Below are 26,498 nucleotides of genomic sequence, written 5' to 3'. Positions count from 1 at the left end.
TTTGTCATAGTAGGATCCAGAGCAACAATGTGAAGCCCCAGGCTGGCTGGAAGACGCTTCCTGTTTGATATAAGAGTATTGTTGCCTGTACAATATGGCTGCGCCGTACAACGGGCGTTAACGTTAAAATGAAACTTAGAAATGCGATGTCATTCTATTACAGTTCACGATGTACATTTACTCACATACATAATACTTACATCCCACATCTAGGGGTATTACTGTATGGATGACATGTCGCTAACTTGCAGAAGAGACATTGCGGGAACTGTACACACAATCAATCAATCACCAACACCACTGGCACATTACAGGAAGTCGGCTGGGAGATATATCCACATAACATCTCTACAGTCATGACCAAGCCATTTTCACACAGGGCCACTGAAGGCGTTTCAGACGTGAAGCTTTGATGTCGGATGTTATACAGTACAAGTACTAGTGAAACGCTGGGATGAGTGCATTAGTGTAGGACGAGATTATATAGAGAAATAAAAGGAGTTTGTAACTCTATAACTCTGTTCTGTTTACACCACGATATTAACAATCCAGGCTGGTGATCAGAGTAATAGAGCCATTTAACCCAAATAGGTACCTTTCGGGCATTAATGGGTGGGTTGTGATTACAATACCGTAACCAAATGAGAAATCTCAGACTTCAGTATTAGGGATTGCATACAAAGCCTTAAACAGTCCTTGTATGTGTACAGATATGCTTAAGATTTTTGCACTGTGCACTGAACAAAACAATTTTATAACATATTAATGGTTGTAATATTGTGTTCCACCAGAGGGGGCTCCCTTTATCACAAATGCACAAATACAGTACAGCAGGATATCAGACAACTCTTGAGTAGCTTTGGTACTTATCCGTTTTTTTAAAACTATCATTCACGTCACTTCCCAGCTTTTCCCCAGTCCTGAAATAAAAGGTGTAAACTCGTCAACCAGCATATAAATCGCATTACCTCATCGTAGATGCTGTCGTTCCTGTCAAAGTCTCCAGGCTTCCTCGGCAGCACGTGGACGTGCACATGCTACAAGTGCGGGGAAAAGAAAACAGGAAGAGCTTTCATCACAATCACTTCTCTCGGCCATGCTCCACCAAGCATAATATCTGCACAGATACGATACTTAATTAATTCACAATCTGGCGTGGGGCTGCACTGATTTTGCTGCGGCAAATATTTATTTTCTGCGCTCACAGGAGGGCTACAGTAAATTCCGCCAAGCGTACGCCTGGTAAACCTCAGAGATTTGCATGTGTGTGTGTGTGTTTTTAACTATTTTAAAACTTAAATTGACTTTGTCAGATGTCCTTTGCAGCTCCCGGCTGCAATATGCTGTCACAAACTCGACCATCTGTACGGGTGGTTTGTGAAACTCCGCTCTCCTTGGGTGCACATTAGTCAAGGTTTTTTTCCCCCTCTCTCTGTTTTGAGTCCCTGCACAACTGGCTCTCTTTTAATTAAACAAAACTTACCATGTTGTGTTTATTACATTATTCAGAAATGAAGTAGTGTTTATTTTTGATGAAGCTGCCTTCAAGTGGAAGTAGGAAAAGGGCATCCACAGGGGCACGTATAAATCAAGCGATCCCAGTACATTTGCAATCAGTGATGGTTTGCAATTAAGAGGAGGAGAGGGAAAAAAAATTAAAATAAAGTGGTAATAAAGTAAGCAAGATATAAAAACGCAACAGCAGCTGATTTCAGGATATCATATACAATTATACATATAGTATAATATACTTATATAATATATAATAATGTGACTATACAGTAGGTTCTGTCTCCTAAATTCTGAAATCTGATTGGTTAGAAAGTGTTGGTTCTTATATGTTGTTCTGTAGTAACACATAATTAATAGGAACTTGTAGAGCGAATGTTTAATGTGATGAAATCTAAGTACTGAAGAAGTCACAGCCATGCCGATATTGAGTACAACGGCACGAGCTTGAGTGCAATATTGCTTTTATACAACAGTCCAACAGTCGGCACTTTTAATCAACAGATTATGATTTGTTTATTTATTTAACCAGGTATTTTGCTCTGCAAGCCAACACAAATCCTTCCGTGACTGAACGTCCGAAACAACTAACCATGACTGGCGGTGCTGTCGACCGACAGTTAGTGTGATTAACAGGGTTTAAATTCTTATTGGTACAACGTAGCCAAAAGGTGCGGAGAATAAAACCTGGAGGTCATGAACAGTGCTGAGAAACTTACGAGATTTGCTTTATATTTCCACATTATAATTGCCGGGTTGTGGGGTTGGAGCCCAAATAGCATTAAATGGGAAGCACTAGGTAGGGTGTACAATTCCTGGTTTCACACAATAAGTACAGTAGTGCCCTTGATCAGGGGTTAGAGAGGGATTTGGGATTCAGCCTTGTGTTGAAAGCTAGTTAGCTTTGTAGCTCGCGTTAGTTTTGAACAGAAGAACATGGAAGGTTAGAGGCAACTAGGAATGAATTAGAAGCAGTTACTAAGATGATAAAGGTATCAGATGTGTTTCCTTGCTGAAAGTGACTGGTTTTGAATGTTGGTTTTGGCAGGGAGCTGCTCTCTAGTAATTAGTATTTTATATACTATCAATGCATATTGTATGATGTTAAGCAATATTTATATTCATTAAATAAGCATTTAATCATGGAGTTTGGTGACATTTCATTGTTAGGAGTTTATTTAACAATTATGGAAGGAGAATCCAGTGTCAGTGATTCATAGCAGATAGTCTTCATGCATAACTCTGGGGTGGTAGGAGTAACTCTGCTTTGTTTTAGGCCACGTCACACCATGTCATGTTGATTAGTTTCCTTAATCAGCCCACTCCACATATCATGAAGATGATGGTGCACCAGTGGGGTCCACCAAGAGGACAATGGGACATTTTAAGTTCGAATGTTTCTTGATGATTAATTTGTTCATGGTAAAAGAGGTTTCTAATAGCATTTACCTACAACAGTTTGTAACAATTTGTGTAGCTGTTTCTCATCCGGAGACGTGTCGTGCCATTCTCTGTTTCACTTTGGACGAATTTGAGTTTTGGACACTTTTATTAAGTATCATCAGTGGAAACATCAGGAGTTCATCACCAGTGTAAGCAAATAATATCCTCCATGTATGATCAAAGCTACTCGTCATGCTATCCTGCACTCGTCCAGGGTATAATAACCAGACCGCGGGGCTTTTTATTCATTTTTCATTAGTCTGTTTTGATAAACAGCACATGGCTGGGCAAATAACTGTTTATAAATCTTACAAACAACATAACGTGTTTGCAGGCATCTGCCTTGTTGCCATGTGGTAATGAGACCATTTGCATAATGACTGTATTATTAAATTTGTCTACCTTGAGGAAACATTGAAGAAAAATACAGTAAGCAGCTTTTGTTTGGCAAGAAGTCATTTTATAATAGACTTCGGGAAAGGCGGGGGAGAGGCGAAACTTTGGGGTAAAGGCTAACAGCCCTCACCCAAGGCTAAATGCAGCCTGGACTGAAATGACTCCATAAAACTGTGTGTGTTCATATGATGTCATTAAGCCTTCTGTATTATAGCGCAGATCGTCTTATGATCAGCTCAGGTTGTGCCCCGTGGAAAGACACAGCGTATCATGTATCTGATCTTTCCCACCGTACCTGGATGCTCGCTTGGTATAAAGCGCATGCTGATTTCCACTTGATATCGCACTTCTAATTTTACCAAAGTGACTCAGATGAAAAAAGGCGCTGTGAAAAGGTCAGGCGTTTAACATACGCCACGGTTCGATTAGCACGCGTTTTGAGGAGTCAAGCTTCTCCAGCACGTCTGTAGTGTAGATGCTCGGGTAATGCTCTGAAATCCTAGAGAGGCATAATGGGACAAACTTATACCAATTGTAAGGCTTATACTGCTCCATAAGTTCAGCACTATAACAGGGTTTGGTGTGTAGAGTTTAGTGTGTATTGTTAAGTGGAAGTGTTCATTGTTAAAAAAAAAAAAAAAAGGTAAAAAAACAAATAAACAAAAAATACATACATGCACATAAATAATGTAGTGCAAGGAGGCTTTAAAAAATTTTTTTTTTAAAGTACAAAGCTACAATTTTGTTTTGTTTTGTTAGTGGTCGCTTATGAAATGTGTTGCTTTCTTTTCTGGCATACAAATATTTTTTTTTTATCTTGTGGTGGAATCCTGACGTTTGTAAATCAGAAATGTTTATGTACTGACTCAATAATAAAGTCATAAAATGAAAAAAGAATTGTATAAAAAAAAAAACACAGAGGGTGCCTAAGACTTTTGCACAGTACTGTAATTGTGTAGGAAAGAAAACCATTAAAATAAACAAATCATGTTTAAAAAATAGGTGAGAATAAATAACTAATTAAAATAAAAACATGAGAATATACAAATCATAACACATTAACAAGTGACCGTGTACTAATATTCTGACAAAAAATGTGAAAAATAAATAAATAATAATAACAACAACAACAACAATAAATCAATCAGCTGAAGAAAAAAAGTTTAAAACCTGAAATGCATGAATTTAAAAAAATGTTTTTGGGAGCAAAAAAAAAAAAGAAATAATCAGAAATAATAAATAATGTGATTTTTTTTAACACACAGTTAATTGATCCCAACATATTACAGTATTTCCACACGATTACTCTATTTTCACTTGTTAATTTTCCATTTGTTTCAGGTGATCCATTCTCCACACTGTTTTTTTTTTTTTTTAGACTTGTGTTAAAATGTTAGAAAATTTCACTTGCGAGGTATGTGTGAAAGACGTGAGCGCGGTCTACAATTCACCCTGGATGCGTGAGATTATTCTCGTTTGAGTTTTGTGGTTTTCCTCTTGAGGTTCTTGATTGGCAGTGTGTTACTCACCTTCCTGTCTGTCACTCATGTACGGTAATGTTGGCGGGTTTTGCTTCTTTTCTTTTTTTTTTTCTTTACCTAAGAAATTTGCATTTGTCCTTCAATAAAGCCATCTGAAACTTCCCCAGGCCTGATTTCCGAAAGACTCAAAGTGTGCAATGTGAAACTAGTTACTCTCAACATAAAAGGTTTGTAAAAGTTCATAATTAAAACAGATGCCTATTAATTAGCTCCTGACTCAGGACAAACGAGCGGAATGGCTGCTCTGCCATTTATACTGTTTAGGTTAAATCTAGTCAGACAGCCAGACAAATGTATTTTGTCATGAACAGCTGTGCTCCTATTAAGACAGGGGGTAAAAGCGACAGAGTCTTACAGCCAGAACTCCTAATTAGAGGATTTTTTTGTTTATTTATTTATTTTTTCCCCCCCAAAGCCTTCTGCAAGCGTGGCTCGGAAAGCGGTGTGTAATTTACCAAGAGATTCATCTTGCTTTGTGGTTTGATGGGACCATTTTACTTCATGCTGGTTAGCATATGCTCCGAATTGCTCTTTGCACAAAGACACGCGGATGGATGCGAGGACCTACGCGATCGTTGCAGAACTAATATTTACGTGGCCTCTGGTGAGATCTGCCAGTTTTACGCGTATTACGCAAGCTTCAATCAAGCGGGCTAATTGCGGGATGATTAATTTAGATCTGATTTATTTTCGTGTGCTCAATTTTCTTTTAAACATAATGGCAACACCGGGTATCCCAGCACAAGAAACGCAGGCTAATTAATTCTCATCTGATTTGTTTTGAGCGCTTGGTTCTCATTTAAAACATAATGGTAACGATAGAACAGCGCGGGGTAATTAACTTAAGTCAGATTTACTTTTCTCGAATTTCTCTTAAACACAACAATTTTACTATTTAAAAAGCGATATGTTGATGGCACGATCATTAGAAGCAATTGAAATGAACCGTGTGGCATGAATGAGATGAAAACGAAAGAAAGGACGAAATGTTCTTCGCGGAGGAAGCGCACTCAATTAAAGAAAAAGGAGAAAAAAAACATTAGGTTTGTTGGCGAAGGGAATTACAAACACATATTTAAAAAAAAAGAGGTTTACAGTAACTAAAGACCTAACTCAAGCACTCTTCAGATATACATATACATCCAGCACTAGAAGCAGTAATAAGGTTAACTGGAGTGGGCATGAAGTAGGTTCGTACCTACTTACTGTAAGTACATACCACTTCAAACATCCTCCAAATTATCCCTTAGCTATACACACTCGGAGAGGAAGCGAGAGGCACGTGTACTGCAATGACCTTCTCCGCACATAAAGATAAATATGTTAAAGATCCATTATGAACAGAGCGCCATTGATCTGACTACGCCATATGCACACAACTGGGTTATGTTGGCAATGATGTATATATTCAGGCATTTTTTTAATGTACTCCAGACCATCATGGTCTAGAAGCAAGATAAATGACCCTCCTAAGGAAGACAAATGACTAAATTCCTGAGTCGTTCCCCCGCTTTCTTTCTGCTAGACAGAGGATGAGGAAACCCAATTTTACCATATGAATACTTAGAACAGTCCTCGTGTAGCTTCAGGCTGGGAAGTTAGTAAAAACGCATTCATTTCTATAGAGTCTGGCTTCCTTTATTCAATCACGCTCTCTTTTTTTAAACTCCCAGCACCTGATTGCAGGAACAGCGGTGACAAATGGCGCGAACACACTTAACATAGCAGGTGTGCTACTTGCGCGAGATAATCTGTTTTCATAAAAGGACTGGGCAGGAGTCTAATTTGGAGTTAGTCCGTGTTGAAAACGAGTTTAGGAAATATGGAGATTACTGCACTTGCTTACTTAAGGAGAACAAAGGGAATTAATGAAGTCTTCTCCATTAAGGCTTTCATACGGTCCAAAGATGGCCGTCGTCCTACAGCGAGAAGGAAAGATCGAAAGATATAACACTAAATTGCATCAGGTCTGCGCAGGCCTCACTGAGAATGGATGCACCTTCCTTGGCCAGGGCCACGGTTCATCTCTTCGAGTAGAAAATTCCATCTGAAATCTATTTCAATTTAACCTTGTTTGTATTGACAACCTATATCATCTCATCTCACACTCACAGCAGCTGAGAAGATGGCCGTTGTTAAATTGGCAATAAAAATAAAGATTAAAAGCAGGTCTGCCAGAGGTGAATTTTTTCTCTTTTTGCTCGTATTCTCATATTTCTCACTTCTTCTTTTTCTTCAAAAAAAAAAGAGAGCATAACTGTGTTTATTAATAATTCAAGTTTATTTATTTTTTCTTAACAGTATTTCAGGAATCGGTTTTCCAGGGTAGCAGATGGCTCACGGACTAGTTACCTCCTCATGTACAGCCTGGAACGACTCCGACGCAAACTTCTGACCGCGTCGCACAACTTCCGGGCTAAACAATAAGTCAAAACTCCATTTTAGGACACCGCAGCCATTAGAGTCAGTGATTGAGTATGCAGGGTTCGGCAGCACGGAGGAACTCGCGCCTTGCTGTTAATGCTATGACCGCAGGGCTGTTTCTCTCCACCGGGGAGGATTGATGCTACCAGCATGTACTGCGGGGCTAATGAAAATGAAGGAGATGAGACGAGAGGGAGCAAAAGCAACATTAACAACGGCAGCAAACAAAAAAAAATAAAAAAGACAAAACTGAAAACTAAGCACTCCCAAACCCATCCATTAAGCAGAAGCAAATATGTTTTGTTTAGTTTTCAGTGCTGTGTGCTGTTCTTTGCTTCCATTGCCTTTGCCTTTCGGGCTAAAGTGTCGATACAAAGAGATTTACAAGGAACAGCTTTGCTAAGAAAGACTTCTCTTTCTTTTGCCGCCCACTCCTTATATGGTAATACTTCCTATGGCTTGGCTGTCTCCAGATAGAGCTAAAACCGCCTCTTTTTGTTTCTCCAGATCACGCTGATCAGTTAAAGCAACTTATACTGTACAGAGCATTTGGAGCAGAACCTTTTCTTTTTAAATAAACTAGAGAGCATCAGATACCGGTAGCACAGCTAGCACTGTGGCCTCACAACACCAGGTCTGTGTGCATAGGGTTTGCATGTTCTTCCAATGTAGGTTTCCTCCTGGTAAAAAATTACCAGTATAGAAAATAATTTAATGAGCATCAGACTCCACCTTTAATTAAATGGGCAGGGCTAGCTCAGTGGTTAAGATGTTGGACTATGGATTAAAAGCACCACCAAGCTACAACTGTTGCACCCTTGAGCAAGGTCCTTACCCCTCAACTGCTCATATGTGCAATGGAATAAGTTCCTTCGGATAAGGCCATCTGCAAAAGGCCTTAAGTGAACAAACACACACAGATGGCACGTTTGCGTAGCGGTACCCCGCCTTGTGTCCAAAGTTTTTTGAGATAGGTTCCAGGCTTCCTGCAGCCCTGCCTTGTAATGTTATGGGGTCCCATACTAGTTTATCTTGACATCCTTGGTGTATCAGTCTTGTCAGGCCAGAATGGAATGACATCATGGGTCTATTTCTATTTCCAAAACTATCGACCTCTTAAAAGTCTCATGCAAAGAGATTTTCAGAGATTTTACGGTGTGAAAAACAAGCACCCAAATAAAACCTCCAGTTCCATTGATGGAAAAGTCTTGTTGAGGAGATGGAACAGCCCGACTGGTTTGAGTTGACAGGAAGGCTACCGTAACGTAATAATCAACTGTGATGAGCAGAAGATCATCAGAACAGACATCATGCCAATCCCTCATCCGAACAGATTACAATAATGGGAAGCGATGCCAGGTTTCACTACTGTTAGATGAAAAACGGAATCTGAAACTACAGAAGCTGCAAATAGTTGAAGATTGAAAAAGACCCAATGATGCAGTTTTAATGGTAGACCATAGACTGTTGCGACAGTGTTTTAGTATCAAAATGAGCTGATTTCAATCTGAAGAGGCCACTGAGGCTTATTCGAAAGCCTCTTGATGGTAAAGGCTTTAAAGCGATGCTCAGGAACCAAGAGCTCATGAAAATGTAATGCTGGTTACCTCGTAATAGGATCAGGCCACATTTACTGCAGGACTTGACCAGATCCAATGTTGATTTAAGTCATTTGCAGGGACTTTGTATCTTGTGCCTTCGGAGACATAAATTTGAAGAGTGTAGCTTTCCTCCTACTTTCCCCCACAAAAAAAAGCTCAATGTTATGCTTTTTACGTAATACTGCGGATATTTCATTTTGGATTTGACTAGTCGGAAATGGCATATCCCGTGGCCGCGGGTCTGATTAGAGTCATTGGGATTATGGGGCTTCCTTTGGGTTCCCTTGCTTTACAACTTCTCTCTGAATTACACCATTAACATTTCAATATTACTCCCCACTTCAGGCTACAGGCAGTTTTCTCACTGCAAGCACCGTAAATGTATAATTAATAAACTTCCAGTATGCAGTAAAAAAAAAAAAGAAAAAAAAATGGGCATGTGCACATTAGGGACAACACTCTTAATGCCATTGAATAGGAAAATTAACATCAAGGAAGGTCAGGAAATATAAGTTAGTCAGTGAACTAGGATTGTGAGTGTTTCTAAAAAGAACACGACTAATCCGAATGCACTAACTACAAAAAAAAAATAAACTACATAAATAAATAATAATTAAAAATAGCCTATGTAATTACCCCCTGTTCCTTATGGAAATTAGTTGAGCAACCTGCATCAAATTAGGGAAATTCCTGAGGAAATAATCAGGCTCATAATGACCTAAGAAAGACTCAGTAGCCCAGTACGATGTGGTTCATTAAAAAAAAAAAAAAAGAAGAAAAAAAAATGACGGTATCAAAGCTACCCACGGTGATCCACAATCTTGCAGACTTCCACTGCAACCCTAATCACAGCTGATCAGGCTAATCAAACTTTTGAATATTAACACCTATGTGTTAGCACTGCAGGGCCAGCCCGCAATTGCTGTCCCGTGCAGAATTAAGAACCTAATCTTACCCTTCTTCTTGCAATCAGAATGCAACCTGGTTTTCTTCATCAGCTCATGTCCTTAACATAAAAAGGCAGCCGAATGAAGACCATACTAAGCTGTTTGTACAGTAGGATCCAGGCACTGTTTTTAAAGGACTTCACGTTAACTTACGATGCAAACTAGTGTCTGATATTGGCCAAAAAGTGGTGTTGTTAAAGTAAATGCTTCACTACCAACCATCTGATATCATGTGCTAATATGAGATGTAGATGGTAAAGACGTACGTCATTAATAATTATGGATATCAGAGCAACGCAGATTGCAAAATATGTTTTCCAAATATATCAAGAGGAGATACGGATGCAAATAACACTGCTAGCTAAGAAATGCTAGCTAGAGATGAGAAAATGTCTACAGACAATACTAGCAGAATTAAACGTAGAGCTCCTACCCAGGATACCTGTGCTTGATGATTAGCCACTATCAGTTACAGTAAGTCCCCTACATACGACCGTTTGAGTTATGTTCAATCTTTGAAGTTAGATCACATTGTCACATGCATCCCAGGGTGTCCGGAAGCAAGCAAATAAGAAACGGTGATGAAGCTGGTACTGCTAAGAAGCACCGAGCAATAACGATGGAGACAAAAGTGAGAGAGAATGGAGCGAGGTGAAAAGGTGGCGAACACTACTCGTTCTTTTAACATGAAGAAAATGGAACATGTTGGTTTAATACTGTGTATAGTCAATATTGTTAGTGTAATATTACTGTACCTAGACAACGTTTGTTGTCTACAAAAAAAAATTGGACTTACAAAAGGGGTCTTTTTGTTGTGGACAAACTCTATACAGGATGAAGGATTGTGGAACAAGCAAATGTTCTCCAAATCCAAGGTCAAAAACATCTACTGTAGATTGTGCACTTTATTTTAAAATCAATATAAAGAAGGCGTTTGTAACCTGTGTACACATTTTGGTGCTTTTCACAGAACTGGGAGCCATAAACAAACCCAATCAACATGCCCCGGATTTCTCTGTTCTATGTCTTACAACCCCAACCCCAACCCTAACCTCGTCATACTTTGCATAGAATCAAAATTCACGTTTTATACATCCATAACAGACAACAACAAGATGGATATATTAAAAGTGTCAGCCTCTGGCAAAAACTTTCATCCAAAACTCTGATGAAAACTTTGTCTCAGTCTGCCCTTCTAACCTTCACCCACAAAAATACAGATGAAGCATTTTAAAATAACTCCATTAAAATTTGACGCACTCCACGGATTCGGGTCCCACCAATGGAAAACAATTATTATTTAATAGAAGCTAAGCATCAGCAAGTCCTCATGATAAATTTAAAGCAGGAGCATTATTATGCCTTTACCTTCACCGTCTGTCCAGCCTCGGGTCCGTCCTGTTGGGAACAGAAGCAGATAATTAGGAACCCTTTGGAATTCTGAAGTATCCTAGTCAATAATTCAGCAGCATTTTAATTTCAAATGAATCGTGTCACCGCTGTGGCACCTTACGAATTCTGAAGTGAGGTTTTACCTTTTCAACTATTTCTCACATATTTGACAATTAAAGATTGTCACAAGTTTTTCGGAAAGTTGTGAGAATGCTTGGAATTGAGAATTGTGGATTTGAGAAATGATAGTAAATTATGGAACAAGTGAATGTCTATGACAAGGGTGTCCATAAAAGTCATATGAATGGACCAGAGTTGGTCCATTTTACTTGGAAAGAAGAAAAAATAAAGTATTAATTTTCATGGAAAGAGCCAAACATGCCTGATTGACAGCTGGGGTTGAGTCTAGGTTCATTCCTAATGCATACATACTGTACAATATTATCAAAGTCTATAAATCATGTACCTTTATAGAATCTTAAATTCAATCACATTAATCTTAACCATATGGTGCACTTTATATAGTATTATATGTTTTGTAAAAAAGAATTCTATCATTTACATTTTTTTAAGGGTTCTACTGATAGTTGTGGGTATGAAAGTGTTCTCCAGAGCATCACAGATAGAACCTCCTGCCTTGAAAGTACACTCACTTACTCTTAATCATTCTCTATACGACTTATTCTGTACAGGGTCATAGGAGTCCTGGAGCCGACAGGAGGGGTACACCGTGGACAGGGTGCCAATCCTCATGCACTCCCTCACATACTATGGGGAATTTGGAAATGCCAATTAACCTAATTGACGGTTGTGGGGTTGCGGGATTGTGGGGGAGTACCTGGAGTACCCGGAGGAAACCCACCAAGCAAGGGGGAGAACACGCATACAGACCTGAAGATAGGAATCAAACCTTGAAGGTGCAAGGCAGCAGGCAGGTTACAGCAGCCTTGGAGCAGATAGGGACCACTGATCTAACAATGATGTAAAGCCCTATGCATCTAAAGATGGGTGAGAACCACTATGCCGCCTTCAAAGTATGCTCACTTGGCCAATAGTTTTACCTGAAGCAGTGGTTCTCATAACTGGTCCTGGGGGACCACCTGTCCTGTACATTTCTCAGCTTCCAGCCCAGCTGATTTAACTAATCAGCTAATTAACAACCTTTTTTAGGAATGAAGTGAGTCTGACAGGGCAAGGAAAACATTAAAAATGTGCAGGACAGGAGGTCCTTCAGGACAAGGCTTGATCTAAAGAACCACTGATCTAAAACCCTATGCATCTGAAGATGGGGAAAATGTAATATATCACCCTTTACGTTTTTCTTGTTCCAGTCTAAGGAAATGATAAGTCTTACTTTAAAAGTCTAAGAACTATTAACTATTAAGAAGAACCCTCAAGAAACCTTACTTCAAATAGTTCAGCACTGCACTGAAATAAAAATGTGTTAAGCATCCTTGGGCTGTTTGGCTTGCCGATCCAAAATCTTCTGCATAGAACTCTATATGAGTCGAAATCTGCACTTTAATGAAAATGAATAAATAAACAAAAGTCACTGTTCCGTGGTCAGATTTTTCACGTTGGGATAACTCTTTAAAAAAATCAACCAGTCGTAAAGCTCTGTGGTACAAAGCGGGAACTGATAATGGTGCCATGTTTTAAATTCCAGAACAAACAGAAGCCTTTAGCAATGTATTCAAAGAAAGCTTGAGGATTTTTTTTTTTAAAGAATGGTTTACACCACCCTCTGGTTTGTTCCTGTGGAAGAACTGGTTTGATGTTGAGCCCCAAAACAAGCAAGAAAACCTTTGACCATTTGGTTAGCTATAGAACAAAGCCAGACAAAGTTAAATACTTAATGTAATCCCAGTTAAGAAGCTGGGATCATAACAAAGGGTCAGCCAGGTAACAACGCCCTTGGAGCATATATGGTTAAGGGCCATGCTGAAGGGCTCATCAGTGGCAACTACACGGTGCTGGGACTCCGCGATTAGTAACCCAGTAACCCACAGCCTCAACTGTTTTAGTCTCTACTGTCCTGAGGAACTATGACAGATCCCACGTAGGAGGGTAAGTCTAAAATTATCTGCACATTGGTTGTAGAATTTATTTTTATTAACTTTTAAAAAATGACAAATGCATCATTTCTTTAAAATAATCTCTCCTGGCTTAGAAACTTTCATATTCCCTTATTAAAAATCATTTTAAGCTTAGCTGTGAGCCACGAATGCACCGCTGTCTTCATTCCACTAGTAGAAATGCTTTCAGGGAACCAAACAGGTGAAAGTGTACAGATGAAGTGTATAGGGAGGATGCTTTAACACCTCAAGGCAAGGTTTTGAAGAGTGTCGGCAGTGTGTGCAAAAGTGTGATGCAAGACCACGACGCCCTTGGATAGCAGTCCACTGCGTTCAATCCATAGTTTAGGCTTCAGCCCTTCAATAAGCGTCTCACTGTAATGAGCACTGTTGATTGTTGAACCTTTTTCCGGATAATGTTCCAATACTTCTGGCCCTTGAGAATGCCAGGAAACTGTAAGCGTTACTTAATTGTCCAGCTGACGGTTGACTTTTGAACTTTTTCTCGATCGGCGATTGGGGATGTTTCCGTTCCATACTCTCCTGTTCACTCTCAGGCACATACTAATGAATCCATGACTCATCATTAGTAATGATTTTCTTTAAGAAACGTTCACCTGCCAACGAGTATCCATCCAAATTTTGTTTGCAGATATCCAAACGCTTCTGTTCAGGCGAGCTGTTTCAGCACCAGGTACACCAAAGCTTTAATATAACTGGAGTGCGGATAACTTTTGACTCACCCTTGTAGGGCTTTTCCACAGATCCCACTCAGGAGCCTTTTCTCTACGAGTGTTGAAAAAAAGAAGAAAAGAAACATTCCATCACCCCCACTTAAGGACTCTTTGAGTTGGTCATCTGGGGGAACTCTTAAAGGTTCCATGTAGAACCATAGAAAAAAACAGAACCCCTCTGGTGGGCTATCTAATGAACCCTCTAGGATAAATACAGATCCTTAACTGGAGGGCAACACAGATCGTGATGTAAATCTGACAAAACAGTCTCCAAGGGGTCACAGCAAACACTTTTGATTCATTTCATTTCCCACACCTTTTTCTTTGTTTTTACAAGATAATAAAAGAACCCCAGCATGAAGGCTTTTTTTTATTATTGGAAACTGTGTGTACTGTGCAGCCTGGGACAATCTGCTGAAAGCAGACACATCTAATCTCCAATCTCGTCGCACTGCCTTTGAGTGAAGGAATATTGATTATAGCCTTTCGCCAGATAAGTGAAATGATTTTCTTTTGTCAGGCTGCGCAGCACAGCGGGAGAGAAACCGTCTGGAATTAGCATAAATATCAAAGGTTATGCAAAACGAAGGTACTATCTCTCTCTCTCTCTCTCTCTCTCTCTCTCTCTCTCTTTCTCTCTCTCTTTCTCTCTCTCTCTGACGTCCTCGTGCATACATTATTCCAGCAGGTGGTATTCTCCTCCTGTTAGTTCACCATGCATGTGAAATAACTAAGATTTTATTTTGAAAACCCCTTAAAGAACATACAGACAGATGTAAAAGAACAATAGAAAGTGCAAATGGTTTATAATAGCCTATAGTTCCAATGTTTCTTTAACATTTCCTTGCTAAAGCTACTGAAGTGGATGCCTTTTCCGTGGTAACAGAATCCATTAGTTAGATCATTATCACTGATGGATTTTCAATTGCAGAGTAAAAAGATAACAGAAAGAGGGAAAAAATCTCATTCTGTAATGGCATTTAGCACAGAACAAGGAACAGTGGCAGACATATTTTACATAACAGGCCATGGTACATATAGTTGGCGAGGAAAAAAACCCTCTTAACTTCGTTTTAAGTAAGTTAGATAACTGCATTTTCCAGTGTTACAACACGCAATTGAAAATCCCTTTATTGGGATTTCTCTACAGTTTCATGGCTGGTTCTAAGCATGGGCGAAATGAGTGAGCGATGCCCCCAGAATTTGCTCTGCCTGGCCCCCTCGGCAGTTTGACAAAGGCCGTGAAATGTAAAATAAAAAAATCACAGAGTAACCAATAGCTTAATTCCGTCAATCAATGAAAGTCAGTGATGCGGCAGCTGCCCCCTACCCGAACTCCCACCACCCATCTCTCATGAGCCAGCGATTCCAATGTGAGGTTAAATAAACAATTTACAGCATAGATTCAAAATTTATTACAGAGCCCAGAACTGAACGGTTATTGAGCTAGTCCTGGCCCACTGGACTTTCCATTTGTTTGAAGAACAAAAGAGCGAAGGATCTGCAAATACACTGATCACACCTTTCGTGAGACTCTGAAAGAAGTGTATGAGAGAAATGTTTACCTGGATGGCGATGGTCAAAGAGGAGGCACTGAAGTAATTCTCCACAGCGTTGGCCACTTTCTGCGTGGTGCTGAACAAATCCGCCAGTTCGTCAGGCCGCAGGTCACGGAAGCGCTCAACCGGTCTTATAGGACACACTAAAACATCTAGGACAGGGATTGGTCAAGGAAAAACTCCACACGCTCAGATTGTTTAAATCATTTTTAGTCTGGAGAAAATGCTTGAGTTTGACTAATTCATCTTCGGTTGCTTTTTGGGTTCTAAATATGACTTAATACTTTTAACTTAAAAAATATATATTTTGGCTCTGGAAAATACGCATGGCATTCTTATGATTAACTTTATAATGTACTGTACATGCAGTATACAAGGTGGCATGGTGGCGTTGTGGTTAGCACTGTTGCGATGCACCTCCAGGGTCCAGGTTTGATTCCCATCTCAAAGTGTGTGTGCATGGAGTTTGCATGTTCTCCCAATGCTCTGGGTACACCTCTTTCTTTCTTTCTTTCTTTCTTTTCTCCCCGGGCAAACTTACTTGTCCGGAACATTTGGTGAATGCGTGATCAGATGGGGATCTGGCGTCAGCTCTGGCGCTTTGGGGGTTCTAATACCTTTCCATCATGGCAAGCAATGATTGGTTTGTGCTGCATGGGCTTTTCTGTGGGATTGGATGAGACTGGTCGGCCTTTACTGATATACAATTTATAATCGATGTTATTCAATTCACCTGGCAGTGCTTTTGACATCATATGCTGATATATAATGTATAATGTATAATTTGGCAAGCCGGGTTATAGTTTTAAGGTCAGCTTATCCTTCAGTATGATCAGATAATATCATTTTAAAAAATACATGTAAAAAAAAAAAAAACAGACAGCACATTTCTCACCTTCTTGTGATTTTCAGGAAATTTATTTCAGGAAATGCAACTCCTGTCAAATGTTGACGTGTTGCAGTAACAAAGTCAGGAATAAAGTAAATGCTGGCCTAAACTTTTAATGAATGAGTTGTGGGAAAAGATTGTTCAGGTTTTAATAAAAAAAAAAAAAAAAATAGGATGTAAATTTTTTTTTTAAATTGCTTTCCAAAGTGCAGATCTGTGAGAGCTGAAAAAAATAAAAATAAAAAAGCTTCTTTGCAAATAATATAAAATACGTTATTCATGACTTGATGACCAGGTTGTTGTGAAGGACACTTTACTTGTCTTTAACATGCTTTTACCATCAATTGTATCTTACTTTTATTTTTACAATATCAGTAAAATGTTCAGTAAAAGAGTCACACAGAGGAAAAGGATAATAAAGATAAGGAAATAAATAATAAAACCTCTTTAATTTTTATAATTACATTGTCTTTTAACTTTATGAGTGAGTTTAAGCATTTTCTGCTGTCTTTAACAGTGTTGTGCAGAAAAAAAAATTACTTCCTGGCCTTTACAGTAATTACAGAAATACTCTTTATTCTTGATAAACTTAAACTGAACATTCCTCGATTCCTTTCCCATTGATACCAGAGCCAAGGTCTCCTGTCTGATTTCTCTGACTAAAAGCATGCCATAGCAGTGCCTTGAGCGCATACCTAACAGCCATATTCTCAATTTTAGTGGAAGATTTTCCCTAAAGTTATAACAATAATAATAATAATAATAATAATAATAAGCACGTAGGGTGTAATGATTGGATTTTTTTTTTGGCCATATATTGTGGTACCTCGGCATACAAACTTATGAATTTTCATCTTAACTGAAATTTTGCAAAAAATTTGCCTCGGCATACGAAGAATTTTCGGCAATGAACGAACAAACTGAGCCAAATCACGGCAACTACTGTAAGTTGCACTAACATCTGGGAGTCGTCCAAAACTTCATTGCATCACTGGAAAGCCAAGTGAAGCGAGTATACGTTTTTTTTTTGTGGATTTTTTTGCCTTTTGTGCAAGATTTAGTGAAGACATCATGCATAATGGGTCCCAAGAATGTTAGCAAGAACATTAGCAAAAAGAAAGGGGAGCCGCTTTCAGTTTTAATTTTCGAAGCAGTCGGTGCCAAGAGGAATCATAAATTTAATTTAAATGAGGTGAACTCAGGGCACAAGGCGGGGTACACTCGAGATGGGGTGCCAATCAATCACTGTACACACACACACACACACTCACACTGACAATTGGCAATTTAAAAATGCCACCTAGCCTAATCCGCATGCCTTTAGACTATTGGAGGTAACCAAAGTACCTGGATGAAACCTACCACGGGGAGGTGTGAGCCCAGCACTAACAGCACTAACCCCTATGCCAATCTGCTCTTAATAAGAATCAATATAGTTTAGTATATATCCTTTGTGCATTTTGGACTACATGACTTAACTGAGTTTACTGAATTACACGGGTAAAAGTCAGAAAAAACACAAAGCCCATTGGCCTTTAAATAATCACACTTTGCAGCTATTTTTGGGGTCTTGCATAATTGGGCACAAGTGAAAAGGGAAAAAAGGGAATGCTTCACAAGACTTTAGAGAAATTCATTCATATTTCATGGAGGCCTGGACCTTATTCCAGGAAATTTTAGGGCACGAGGCGGGGTACACCCTGGACGATCCATTCCTCGGCACAAACACCCACTATGGACTATTTGGGAACACCAATTATCCTAATGCATGTCTTTAGACTGTGGGAAGAAAAGAAACCGGAGAACCTGGAGGAAACCCACTCAGCATGGAGAGAACATGCACACACACTCCCCAAGTTGGGAATCGAACATCACCGTGCCACCTGTCTTCAGAGATATTTCTCACCACAATATATTACATCATGATTTTGAGCATACTTCATTCATTTGAACCAGTGAGGTATGTGATTAGCAAAACATCCACACCATTGTTTCATGCTTGCATTTGCATGAATAGTCTGCATAGTTGTGTAGAATAAGGTTATATTAAGGTCATAGAGAGCGGTTGTGCCTTTTGCAGGGACTTTGTGCACAGGAAATTGAGTAAAACTAAATAGCCTTGCCCTCATTCACTCAAACATATTTTTCATAATACAGTATACGGTTTCATTTCAAGGTACATTTAGTTGAACCAGAAACTTAACCTGCATTTTCTCTTCGAATATATACAGTATGTACTGTATATACATACTGTAGTTTTTTTTTTTTTTTATGTATTTCTATATTCATTGGCTGAAAAAAAGCAGTTATTAGCAGGATTAGAAATGGATTGGACTAGGCGACCATTATCTAATCTTTCCAAAGCTGTTTAATTTCAATGATCTTGTGTCTACTGTAGCCTCGGAGTCCTGTTCTTCTCTGACATGAGCAGAATCTGATGTAGTTTTCTGCTCTTCTAGTCTCAAGGTGCAGTGTCCTGAGTCTTCTAAGAAGCTTTTCTCGTTACCATGGCTGGAAAGAGCGATTATTTTTAAGTTACTGCAGCCTTCCTGTCAGCTCTGACCATTTTCTTCTGATCTGGTTCACCAAAAAAAGCAGCTCTACCCACAGGACTGCCACTCATTACTGTAGATGTGCTATTCAGTGTACTGGACTACTGTGTGTAAAAGAAAAAAAATCCCAGGAGATCAGCAGCTTGTAAAATGATCATGCCATGGTGATCACCGTGCCACCTTGTGCCATCTGGGTTGACCCTGACCTGTACTGTATCTGTGATGCTGACAGAGGACTCGCATAAATGAGCTGAGGGACAGGTATTTCTATTAAACTGGCCAGTGAGTGCTAAAAAAAAAAGACAAAATAAATAAATAAACATGAACAGTTTCTTTTTATATATTATTCGTTTAAAGCTAAGGTAACTAATACATATTCCCTGCATGTCATTGTGTCTCTGTTTCACCTCTGGATTCATCAACAGTGCCCACACAACCCTCCAACGCTTGTATATTAATATATTACTACTGTCATAAATCTGCGAAATAATTACGCACAGCTAGTCAGGGAGGAAAGAGAGACGCTGCTACTTGGGAGTTGGATGAAAGCGAATAGTCACCTCAGATGACAGGCCTTAAACACCGGGCCATTGCTCTTGGAGGAAGATGATTACATTGCTGCATTCATGGCACAATGGACACGCCAGAGCCAGACGAGCATGGCGCAAACGATCAGTCTCCCCTGCTTTCATGTTCGGCTTGGCGGAAGGAAATCAGATATCATATTAACGGATGTCTTTCTCCCCACTGCACGCCGCCACTGAGCAGTCACCAGGGACGAGAAATTAGGGCTCGGTTTCAAAAAGAACAGACAAGAACAGAGAGGAGGAGCAAAGAGAGAAAGAGAGAGAAAGAGAGAGAGAGTGTTTGATGTTGGAGGCTCTCGGTTTAAATGCAGCGGCTGTCGTTCAGGGCTGTCCTCCTTGGAAGGCTTTATAAAGCTCAGTTTGATTTGTTAGTTACATTGAGACAGTTAAGGGGAAAAGCACACTGACTTTGTACCTCTGATGCATCGGTAGTAAAAACAAATGCAGGGCCCAACCGGTAAACTGGATCAGATGCATCAAATCTCCATTACTTCTTAATGGGAAGTCTTTTTCTACAACAGTGCTGTTAAATCTAATTCGGAAGGTGCCGACTTCCGAACTGTTTTCTCCGAGAGTTGTTTCTTACTGTACTTCTTACAGTAGATCTCCGAATATCCTTATTGTAATAATCTATCATTTCAATAACGATAATGCATTCATGTGGATTAATAATCTAAATTACTATACTGTATGTAACCAAATATCCACACTACAACTACAACCACCAGCTTGTTTTTGTTGTTGTTGTTATTAGATGTACAGTACTATACGAAAAAAGTCTTGAGTCACCATGATTTCTTCATATTTTTAATGTAGTCTTAAGGAATAGTTCTCCAGGCTTCCTGAAGGACTTTTTAGCTCTGGTTTTCAGTCCAGTTCCTGTACCTGAGCAGTTTCAGAGGAATGCTCAAGAAGAAGAAGGACATTTACATTTGGCAGACGCTCTTATCCAGAGCGACTTACATTTTTGTATCTCATAAATCTGACTTACATTTTTGTATCTCATGCTCTTTTGTTTGTTGGGCCAAACAGTGACCTTTGAATTATTCAAGCAGTAAAAAGCATCTTAATTAAGCCATAAACCAGTGAGAACCAGGTGCAGATGGTGTGAGATGATCAGGCCGGTGATGTTGAATGCTGAGTGATTGGATCAGATAAGAAGGGAAATGAGGTCGCTGCTGAGGTTGTTACATAAACAACCAAGTGACGAAGCAGGGTGCACCCTGTATTGGGTGCCAGTCCGTTACAGGGAGCATAAGCACTCACTCACACACTAGGGGCAATTTGCAATTGCAGGTTAGATTAATCGGAAAAGTCTTTGTTCTGTGGGAGGAAGTGCCAGAACACGCAGACTCACCACACACAAACACCCAAGGTGGAAATCAAACACTACGCCACTGTTCCACACGGCTGAAATATCACTTACTTCAGGTACTTGTTGAACGAATTTAAATGCAATATTGCACTGGCAATCATTTAGGTACAGTATAATGAATAACAACAATACAACATTGCCAAATGTGGTATAAGAGGAATACAGCATTTTGTTATAAGAGAATAGTTAATTCATTGGTGGTAAAAGTACATCTGACATTTTACATCCTTGTCACATCTTATGATCATAAAGTCATGTTTTATTCTTTGTATTCGTTATGATTTATCCCTTTTTAAATACACAACGAAGGAGGGAAAATCCAGGAAGGAAACACAAATTGTCTTGTGACCTGGCTATTCAATAGTTAATTCCTAAATTCATAAAAAAATCATTTTATAAGAATGTGTTACAGGATCCAGTTTTGAGATTTGTATTTTGCACTCTAGGTTCACTTTCCGTGTAACTACATCGCCTTGACTCGTGACAGTTCGAAATTCATATCAGCGGTATGAGAGAGGCGAGTGCGCATTTCTAATTCAATCCATCAGTTCATTGCAGAGGGCTGCAGAACTACTCCGGCAGATGGACATTTTCTCCTTGCCACAGTTGGACGGAACCAATCATACTCCACTCCATTTGATTTCCAAATGAGATAAAGCTGTTTCCATACGCCACGGCGCGACAGCTGAAATCAAGACTAATAGCACTGTAACTCAGCGAAACTGCTCAATAATAACCAATCTAAATATCTGAATATAAATATACACCGACTCCTTCTGCATGCCCTGCGTAAAATAATCATTTCCATAATGAAAGGCATTCTTCACATCCGACTTCTCCTTCCCGTCCTACACGGCAAGCTCATCTGACACCTGCCCATGGAAACAGAGCTGGCAACAGATGAACATTACTCTGATCCTGTTATTGACCATCCTAACAGTCATTTTCCCACTTACATCTGATCATCTAAGCCTCTGGGTTCAAGATCCATGTAATAAGGTCTGGAGATTGCCTTTACATTGCAAATGCAATCATGCTTGTGCAAGAAAAAACATATGCCCTCAAATCTTGTCGTTTCTTTCCCACTGCAACACTGAATTTGTCTCAGGTTTGCCAGAAATCAGTCCGCATCCTTGTTCAGATTTATATTATGCAGTGGGAAAATCGAAGCACAGGATTAGCTGGGTAAGGAAATAAGCAAAAAAAAAAAAAAAGTAACTAAACAAACAAAGCAGGTTCGAAGTAAACACAATACCCGGATTACTGTAGCAACCATATCTGCGGGGCAAAGCAATGTCGTCTAGAAATCTAGGAATTAAAATCAGGTTACTAAGGTGATTATTTAATATAACAATTACTGCTCAGTTGAGGCGGCATGACCCCACTAATGGTCTAGAGTGAGAGAGCAGGCTGCAGTTTTATGAGCAAGAATGAGGGCCAGAATGTCAATACGTTAGTGTACGTGACCCAGGCAGGAATCAGGGAACTGTGGAACTCATCGTCCCACGATGTGCCCAAGGGAAGGCAAAGAAATTACACACCGTACTGCCGATGAGAACGGTCATAAAATTGAACACTGACCCGCCCTACTCTGAGTGCACTGGTAATGGTTAAGCGTACTCCCTTTATATCCGAGCCCATCATACAGCCTGTTTTTCCTGTCCTGATGTGGAAGAGGAAACAGCACACGGATGAGCAGTGATAACATACAGTAGATAGACAATCCAGCTTCATTTCTTGACACTTAATAAAGCTGCTTTGGGCAGTCAAAGCAGATGCCTGGAGACACATGTGGAGAAATATGAGCTGTCTGTTAGCCTGAATCCAAGTGCCTCACTGCTACCTCAGACCCATGCTATATACAGAAACAAACAAAAAAAGTTTTAGACTTTCTCATGTATCCATCCAGGCTGTCAACAAGATTAAGCCAGAGGGAATGTGCTTTTAGTTCTTCTGAGTGCCATCAAAGTGGCAAGCGGGATGTGAATATGGGCTTCTCGAGAGAAAGGGGTAGCTTCATAGTTAAGGGGTTAGACTACTGATCCAAGGTCCAAGGATAAAACCCCAGCACCACCGAATTGCAGGTGTTGGGCCCTTGAGCAAGGCGTAGAACCCTGTACAGATGTACTATCCTGTCCTGTTCTATGAATAAGAAGATCTGCCACTTAAAAAAAAAAACACTTGCTGTTTCAAGGGTTTCAAGTGGGTCAGATTTGGCCAAAAATGTGTACATATCCCATGCCAGGTCAGATCCTGTAAGATCTTGAGACGTGGCAAGTTTTCAACTTCAGGCATTCAAGAAGTTCAACTACTGTACACAGGCGTCACAGTCCAATATACAGTAAGACAGCATGGAGACTAATGTTGTTGGTAAACAAGTAAACATTTATTTGTTTTGTTTAACTGGATGGGAAACTTATAATTGCAAGATACTGTATATAGAGGTTATATAGTTCTCCAGTTCCCCAGAAACTGCTGAGCTTGAGAACTCATTACAGTTCTAATTAATGGTAACATATCTAGTCCATATCATTTCACTAACACTAACCCAAACACTACGACAAATATCTTCAACTACAAATTTTTTGCATTTACCGTTTTACACTTTAAACATAACAATCATGTGCACTAAGATTCATTTAACCTCCTTTAGCTTTGATTGTGGTGGCCAATTACTGTATGAACATGATTTCTCATATGTAATATAATAATATAATAGTTTAACATTTAAAACATAATTTAATCTAAATCTTAACTTTCCTCATGATAGTGGGTAAGATTCGGAGATCTGAACAAACAGAATTTTACTAAAGAACCTGTTGTATTTAATAAACCCTAAAAGGGGTTTACTGTATGCTACAGTTGAACCATTAAACAACAACATCTTTCTATACTGTATATATGTATACCTTGTAAAAACAATTTCTAAATATAATTGCAAGCAACAATATTCGGGCCCAGGCACATGCGCTATCGCCACACAGGCGCAGTTTTTTTTTGGCTTAAAGTGTTTAAGATGTGAAAAATCCCTTCGCAATTTTGCATCCTCAATGTCTGGAGAGCTCACTGGCCCAGTTTGGTGGCAATTGTATAAATCTCCTAGGAGAAGTATATTAAAATCCATTGGGTGCATTGTGCAAACAACCCAAAATAACCGACTTCCTGTTGCGTAGAGCGCATAACATGCAATGCAAAAGTTGTTCAGCTTAATAATATCTAAATGTGTACTGGGTTTCGCATGTACTGTATATGTGCAAATGTGTATAAGCTATGCAGCAAAATCTTGTCTGAAGGCCCGTGCCTCGCCTAGGGCCCAGCCACTCAGGTATCCTAATGGCAGCAGATTCCAACCTGTGTGCTGGTTTTCAAGAACATGTTAAGTCCCACAAAAATCCTTAGAAGAACAATACAAACTATGACTACATGCAGTAGGGCTACTGTCATAGTGCTTGGGCTTTAAAATTAATAATAAATATAAAAAAATGATGTTGGAGGCAAAAATAAATCGGGTTTGTAGTGAAATTAAAATAGCGCATGAGAAAATTAGAGTGTTGGGTTTTAAACTAGCACGGTGTGTTACATTAGACAGTGTGATAATCTCAGATCAGATGATCTGATCAGGCTGAAATTACCCTGCTGCTACAGGACGCCTTCCAAGCAAATGTGCGCGTGATTTGATGGCTTATTTAATAAACCGAGACTTGTTTAGGGACCTGAAATCACATTAAAGAGCAAGTAAGTAGAAATACATGTAATTAAAATACAATTAAAGAGTCTGGCAAGTAATAAGGTGGATGATGTAAGGGGTTGAGTGCGAAATGATACTTTTTACAGCGTTCGAAAAGCATTCGATACCATTTTATGTTCGCTTACCGAAAGAAGAAAAATGCTTGTGCACCGAAACCCAAGAGAAATACTTAATAATACTTCATTGCAAATAATTTTTATCAAACTGTTATTAACTCTTTTTCCTAACTGTATGTGATGCAAACCATCGAATCACTTTACACTTGGCTACGTACAGTGAGTATGAGTGTTTATTGCTCTCATAGTGAGCCAACTGCATAAAATTACAGTTACATCAATGTGGCATTAGATCCCTATCAGAGAAATATATACTGTGGATGTGTGTGAAGAAAAGAAGCAAACACTTCAGGGGATGACTGGACATGACTGGATGTGCTGTTCCAGTCATGTGCTGGAAGAAGCCTCCATTTCCATAGAGAGGTACGGGGATTCTGCTGTGTGCTTGTTTTGTAGCTGTGTTTTTAGTTTTGCGTTTGTTTTTAGAGCTGGTTTTAAAATTGTGTTTTTAGTTTTGCTTTTGTGTTTTTGTTGTTAGAGGTGTGCTTTTAGATTTCAACATTGTTTTTAGCTTTGCTTTTAGAGCTGTGTTTTTAGATTTCAACATTGTTTTTAGCTTTGCTTTTGTGTTTTTAGTTTTGCTTTTTAGTTTTTGTGTTTTAAGTTGTCCTTTTTGTTTGATTTTCTAAAGTGTTTTACTTTTGCTTTTGTTCTTTTAGATTTGCTGTTGTGTATTTGTCCATGGAGTTATGATTCTAGTTTCGCTTTTGTGTTTCGTTTTTGTGTTTCCGTTTTGAGTTGATGCTGTTGATGTGTTTCTGTACTGTTTTAAGTTTACTGTTGTGTTTGTTATTGGTTTTGCTGATTTTGCTCACTTACGGTATTTTCAGATTTGCTTTTGTGTTGTGGCATTGATGATGTCTTTTGAATAAATTTTTTATTTTTGCTGCTGTTTTGTCATGTTTGTCTTTTGTTAATTCGATCTTTCATTAATTTGTCATGCTTCTAAATTTTCTGTTGTGTATTTAGTTTTATTGACACGTTTTTCTATAATTATTTAAATAATTTGTAGTGCAAATTGTTTCATGTTAGCAGATACTACATACTATAGTACTGAGGAGAACCCTTTTTACTCTGTTATTTCTAAGTTTGAGTAAAAGAAAAAAGCTACAACCCACAAGGAAATCCCAGAAGTCATCACACACCATGCCCCATGTCCAGTGTCACTGCTGTTTCCATCAAAAACGGCAGCCATGATTTAAGTCACAGCATCATGCAATTCAAGGTTGATTTTCTGAGCTTCTCTGACCCAGAACTTTACTCATCAGCACTCTGCACACCCTGCTGCTCCCTCAGGTTAATGGCAGAGCGTGCACACACACACACACACACACACACACACACAATGCTTCACATGTGTCCCTCTTTTGCTTTCAGGATGACAGACGACTCCAGCTTGGCCCTATAGAATCATCCTTCACACATGATTAGCATAAGCACCTAGGAAGTGCTGTTGTACTGAATATCAGCACGGCTGTGAGGCGTTAATAAGCATGAGGTGAGAAGCCGTGCTAATATACTCGTGACTGGTGCAGCTGGCGACCGGCGGTTAGTATAAATAACAGAAGTGAAAGTATTTTTAAATTCTTATTGGTATGTTGTAGCCAAAG

At 39.3% G+C, this 26,498-nt stretch overlaps 1 protein-coding gene across 1 annotated transcript in view; it reads right to left on the bottom strand.

The window, feature by feature from the left end:
• fhit (fragile histidine triad diadenosine triphosphatase) overlaps nt 1–26,498 on the bottom strand; it is a 274,131-nt gene that overhangs the window by 41,166 nt on the left and 206,467 nt on the right. Inside the window, exons 4-6 of the mRNA XM_053484301.1 lie at nt 15,628–15,773; nt 11,230–11,259; nt 969–1,037 (exon numbers count right to left, since the gene is read on the bottom strand). Of these exons, the coding sequence (XP_053340276.1) occupies nt 969–1,037; nt 11,230–11,259; nt 15,628–15,773 (245 nt within the window). The remainder of the gene's footprint in view (nt 1–968; nt 1,038–11,229; nt 11,260–15,627; nt 15,774–26,498) is intronic.

The sequence above is a fragment of the Clarias gariepinus genome, chromosome 23 (genome assembly GCF_024256425.1).
Source record: "Clarias gariepinus isolate MV-2021 ecotype Netherlands chromosome 23, CGAR_prim_01v2, whole genome shotgun sequence".
Lineage (NCBI taxonomy): Eukaryota > Metazoa > Chordata > Actinopteri > Siluriformes > Clariidae > Clarias > Clarias gariepinus.
The sequence above is the reverse complement of the archived record's forward strand: the minus strand, read 5'-3'. Positions and strand labels throughout refer to the sequence as shown.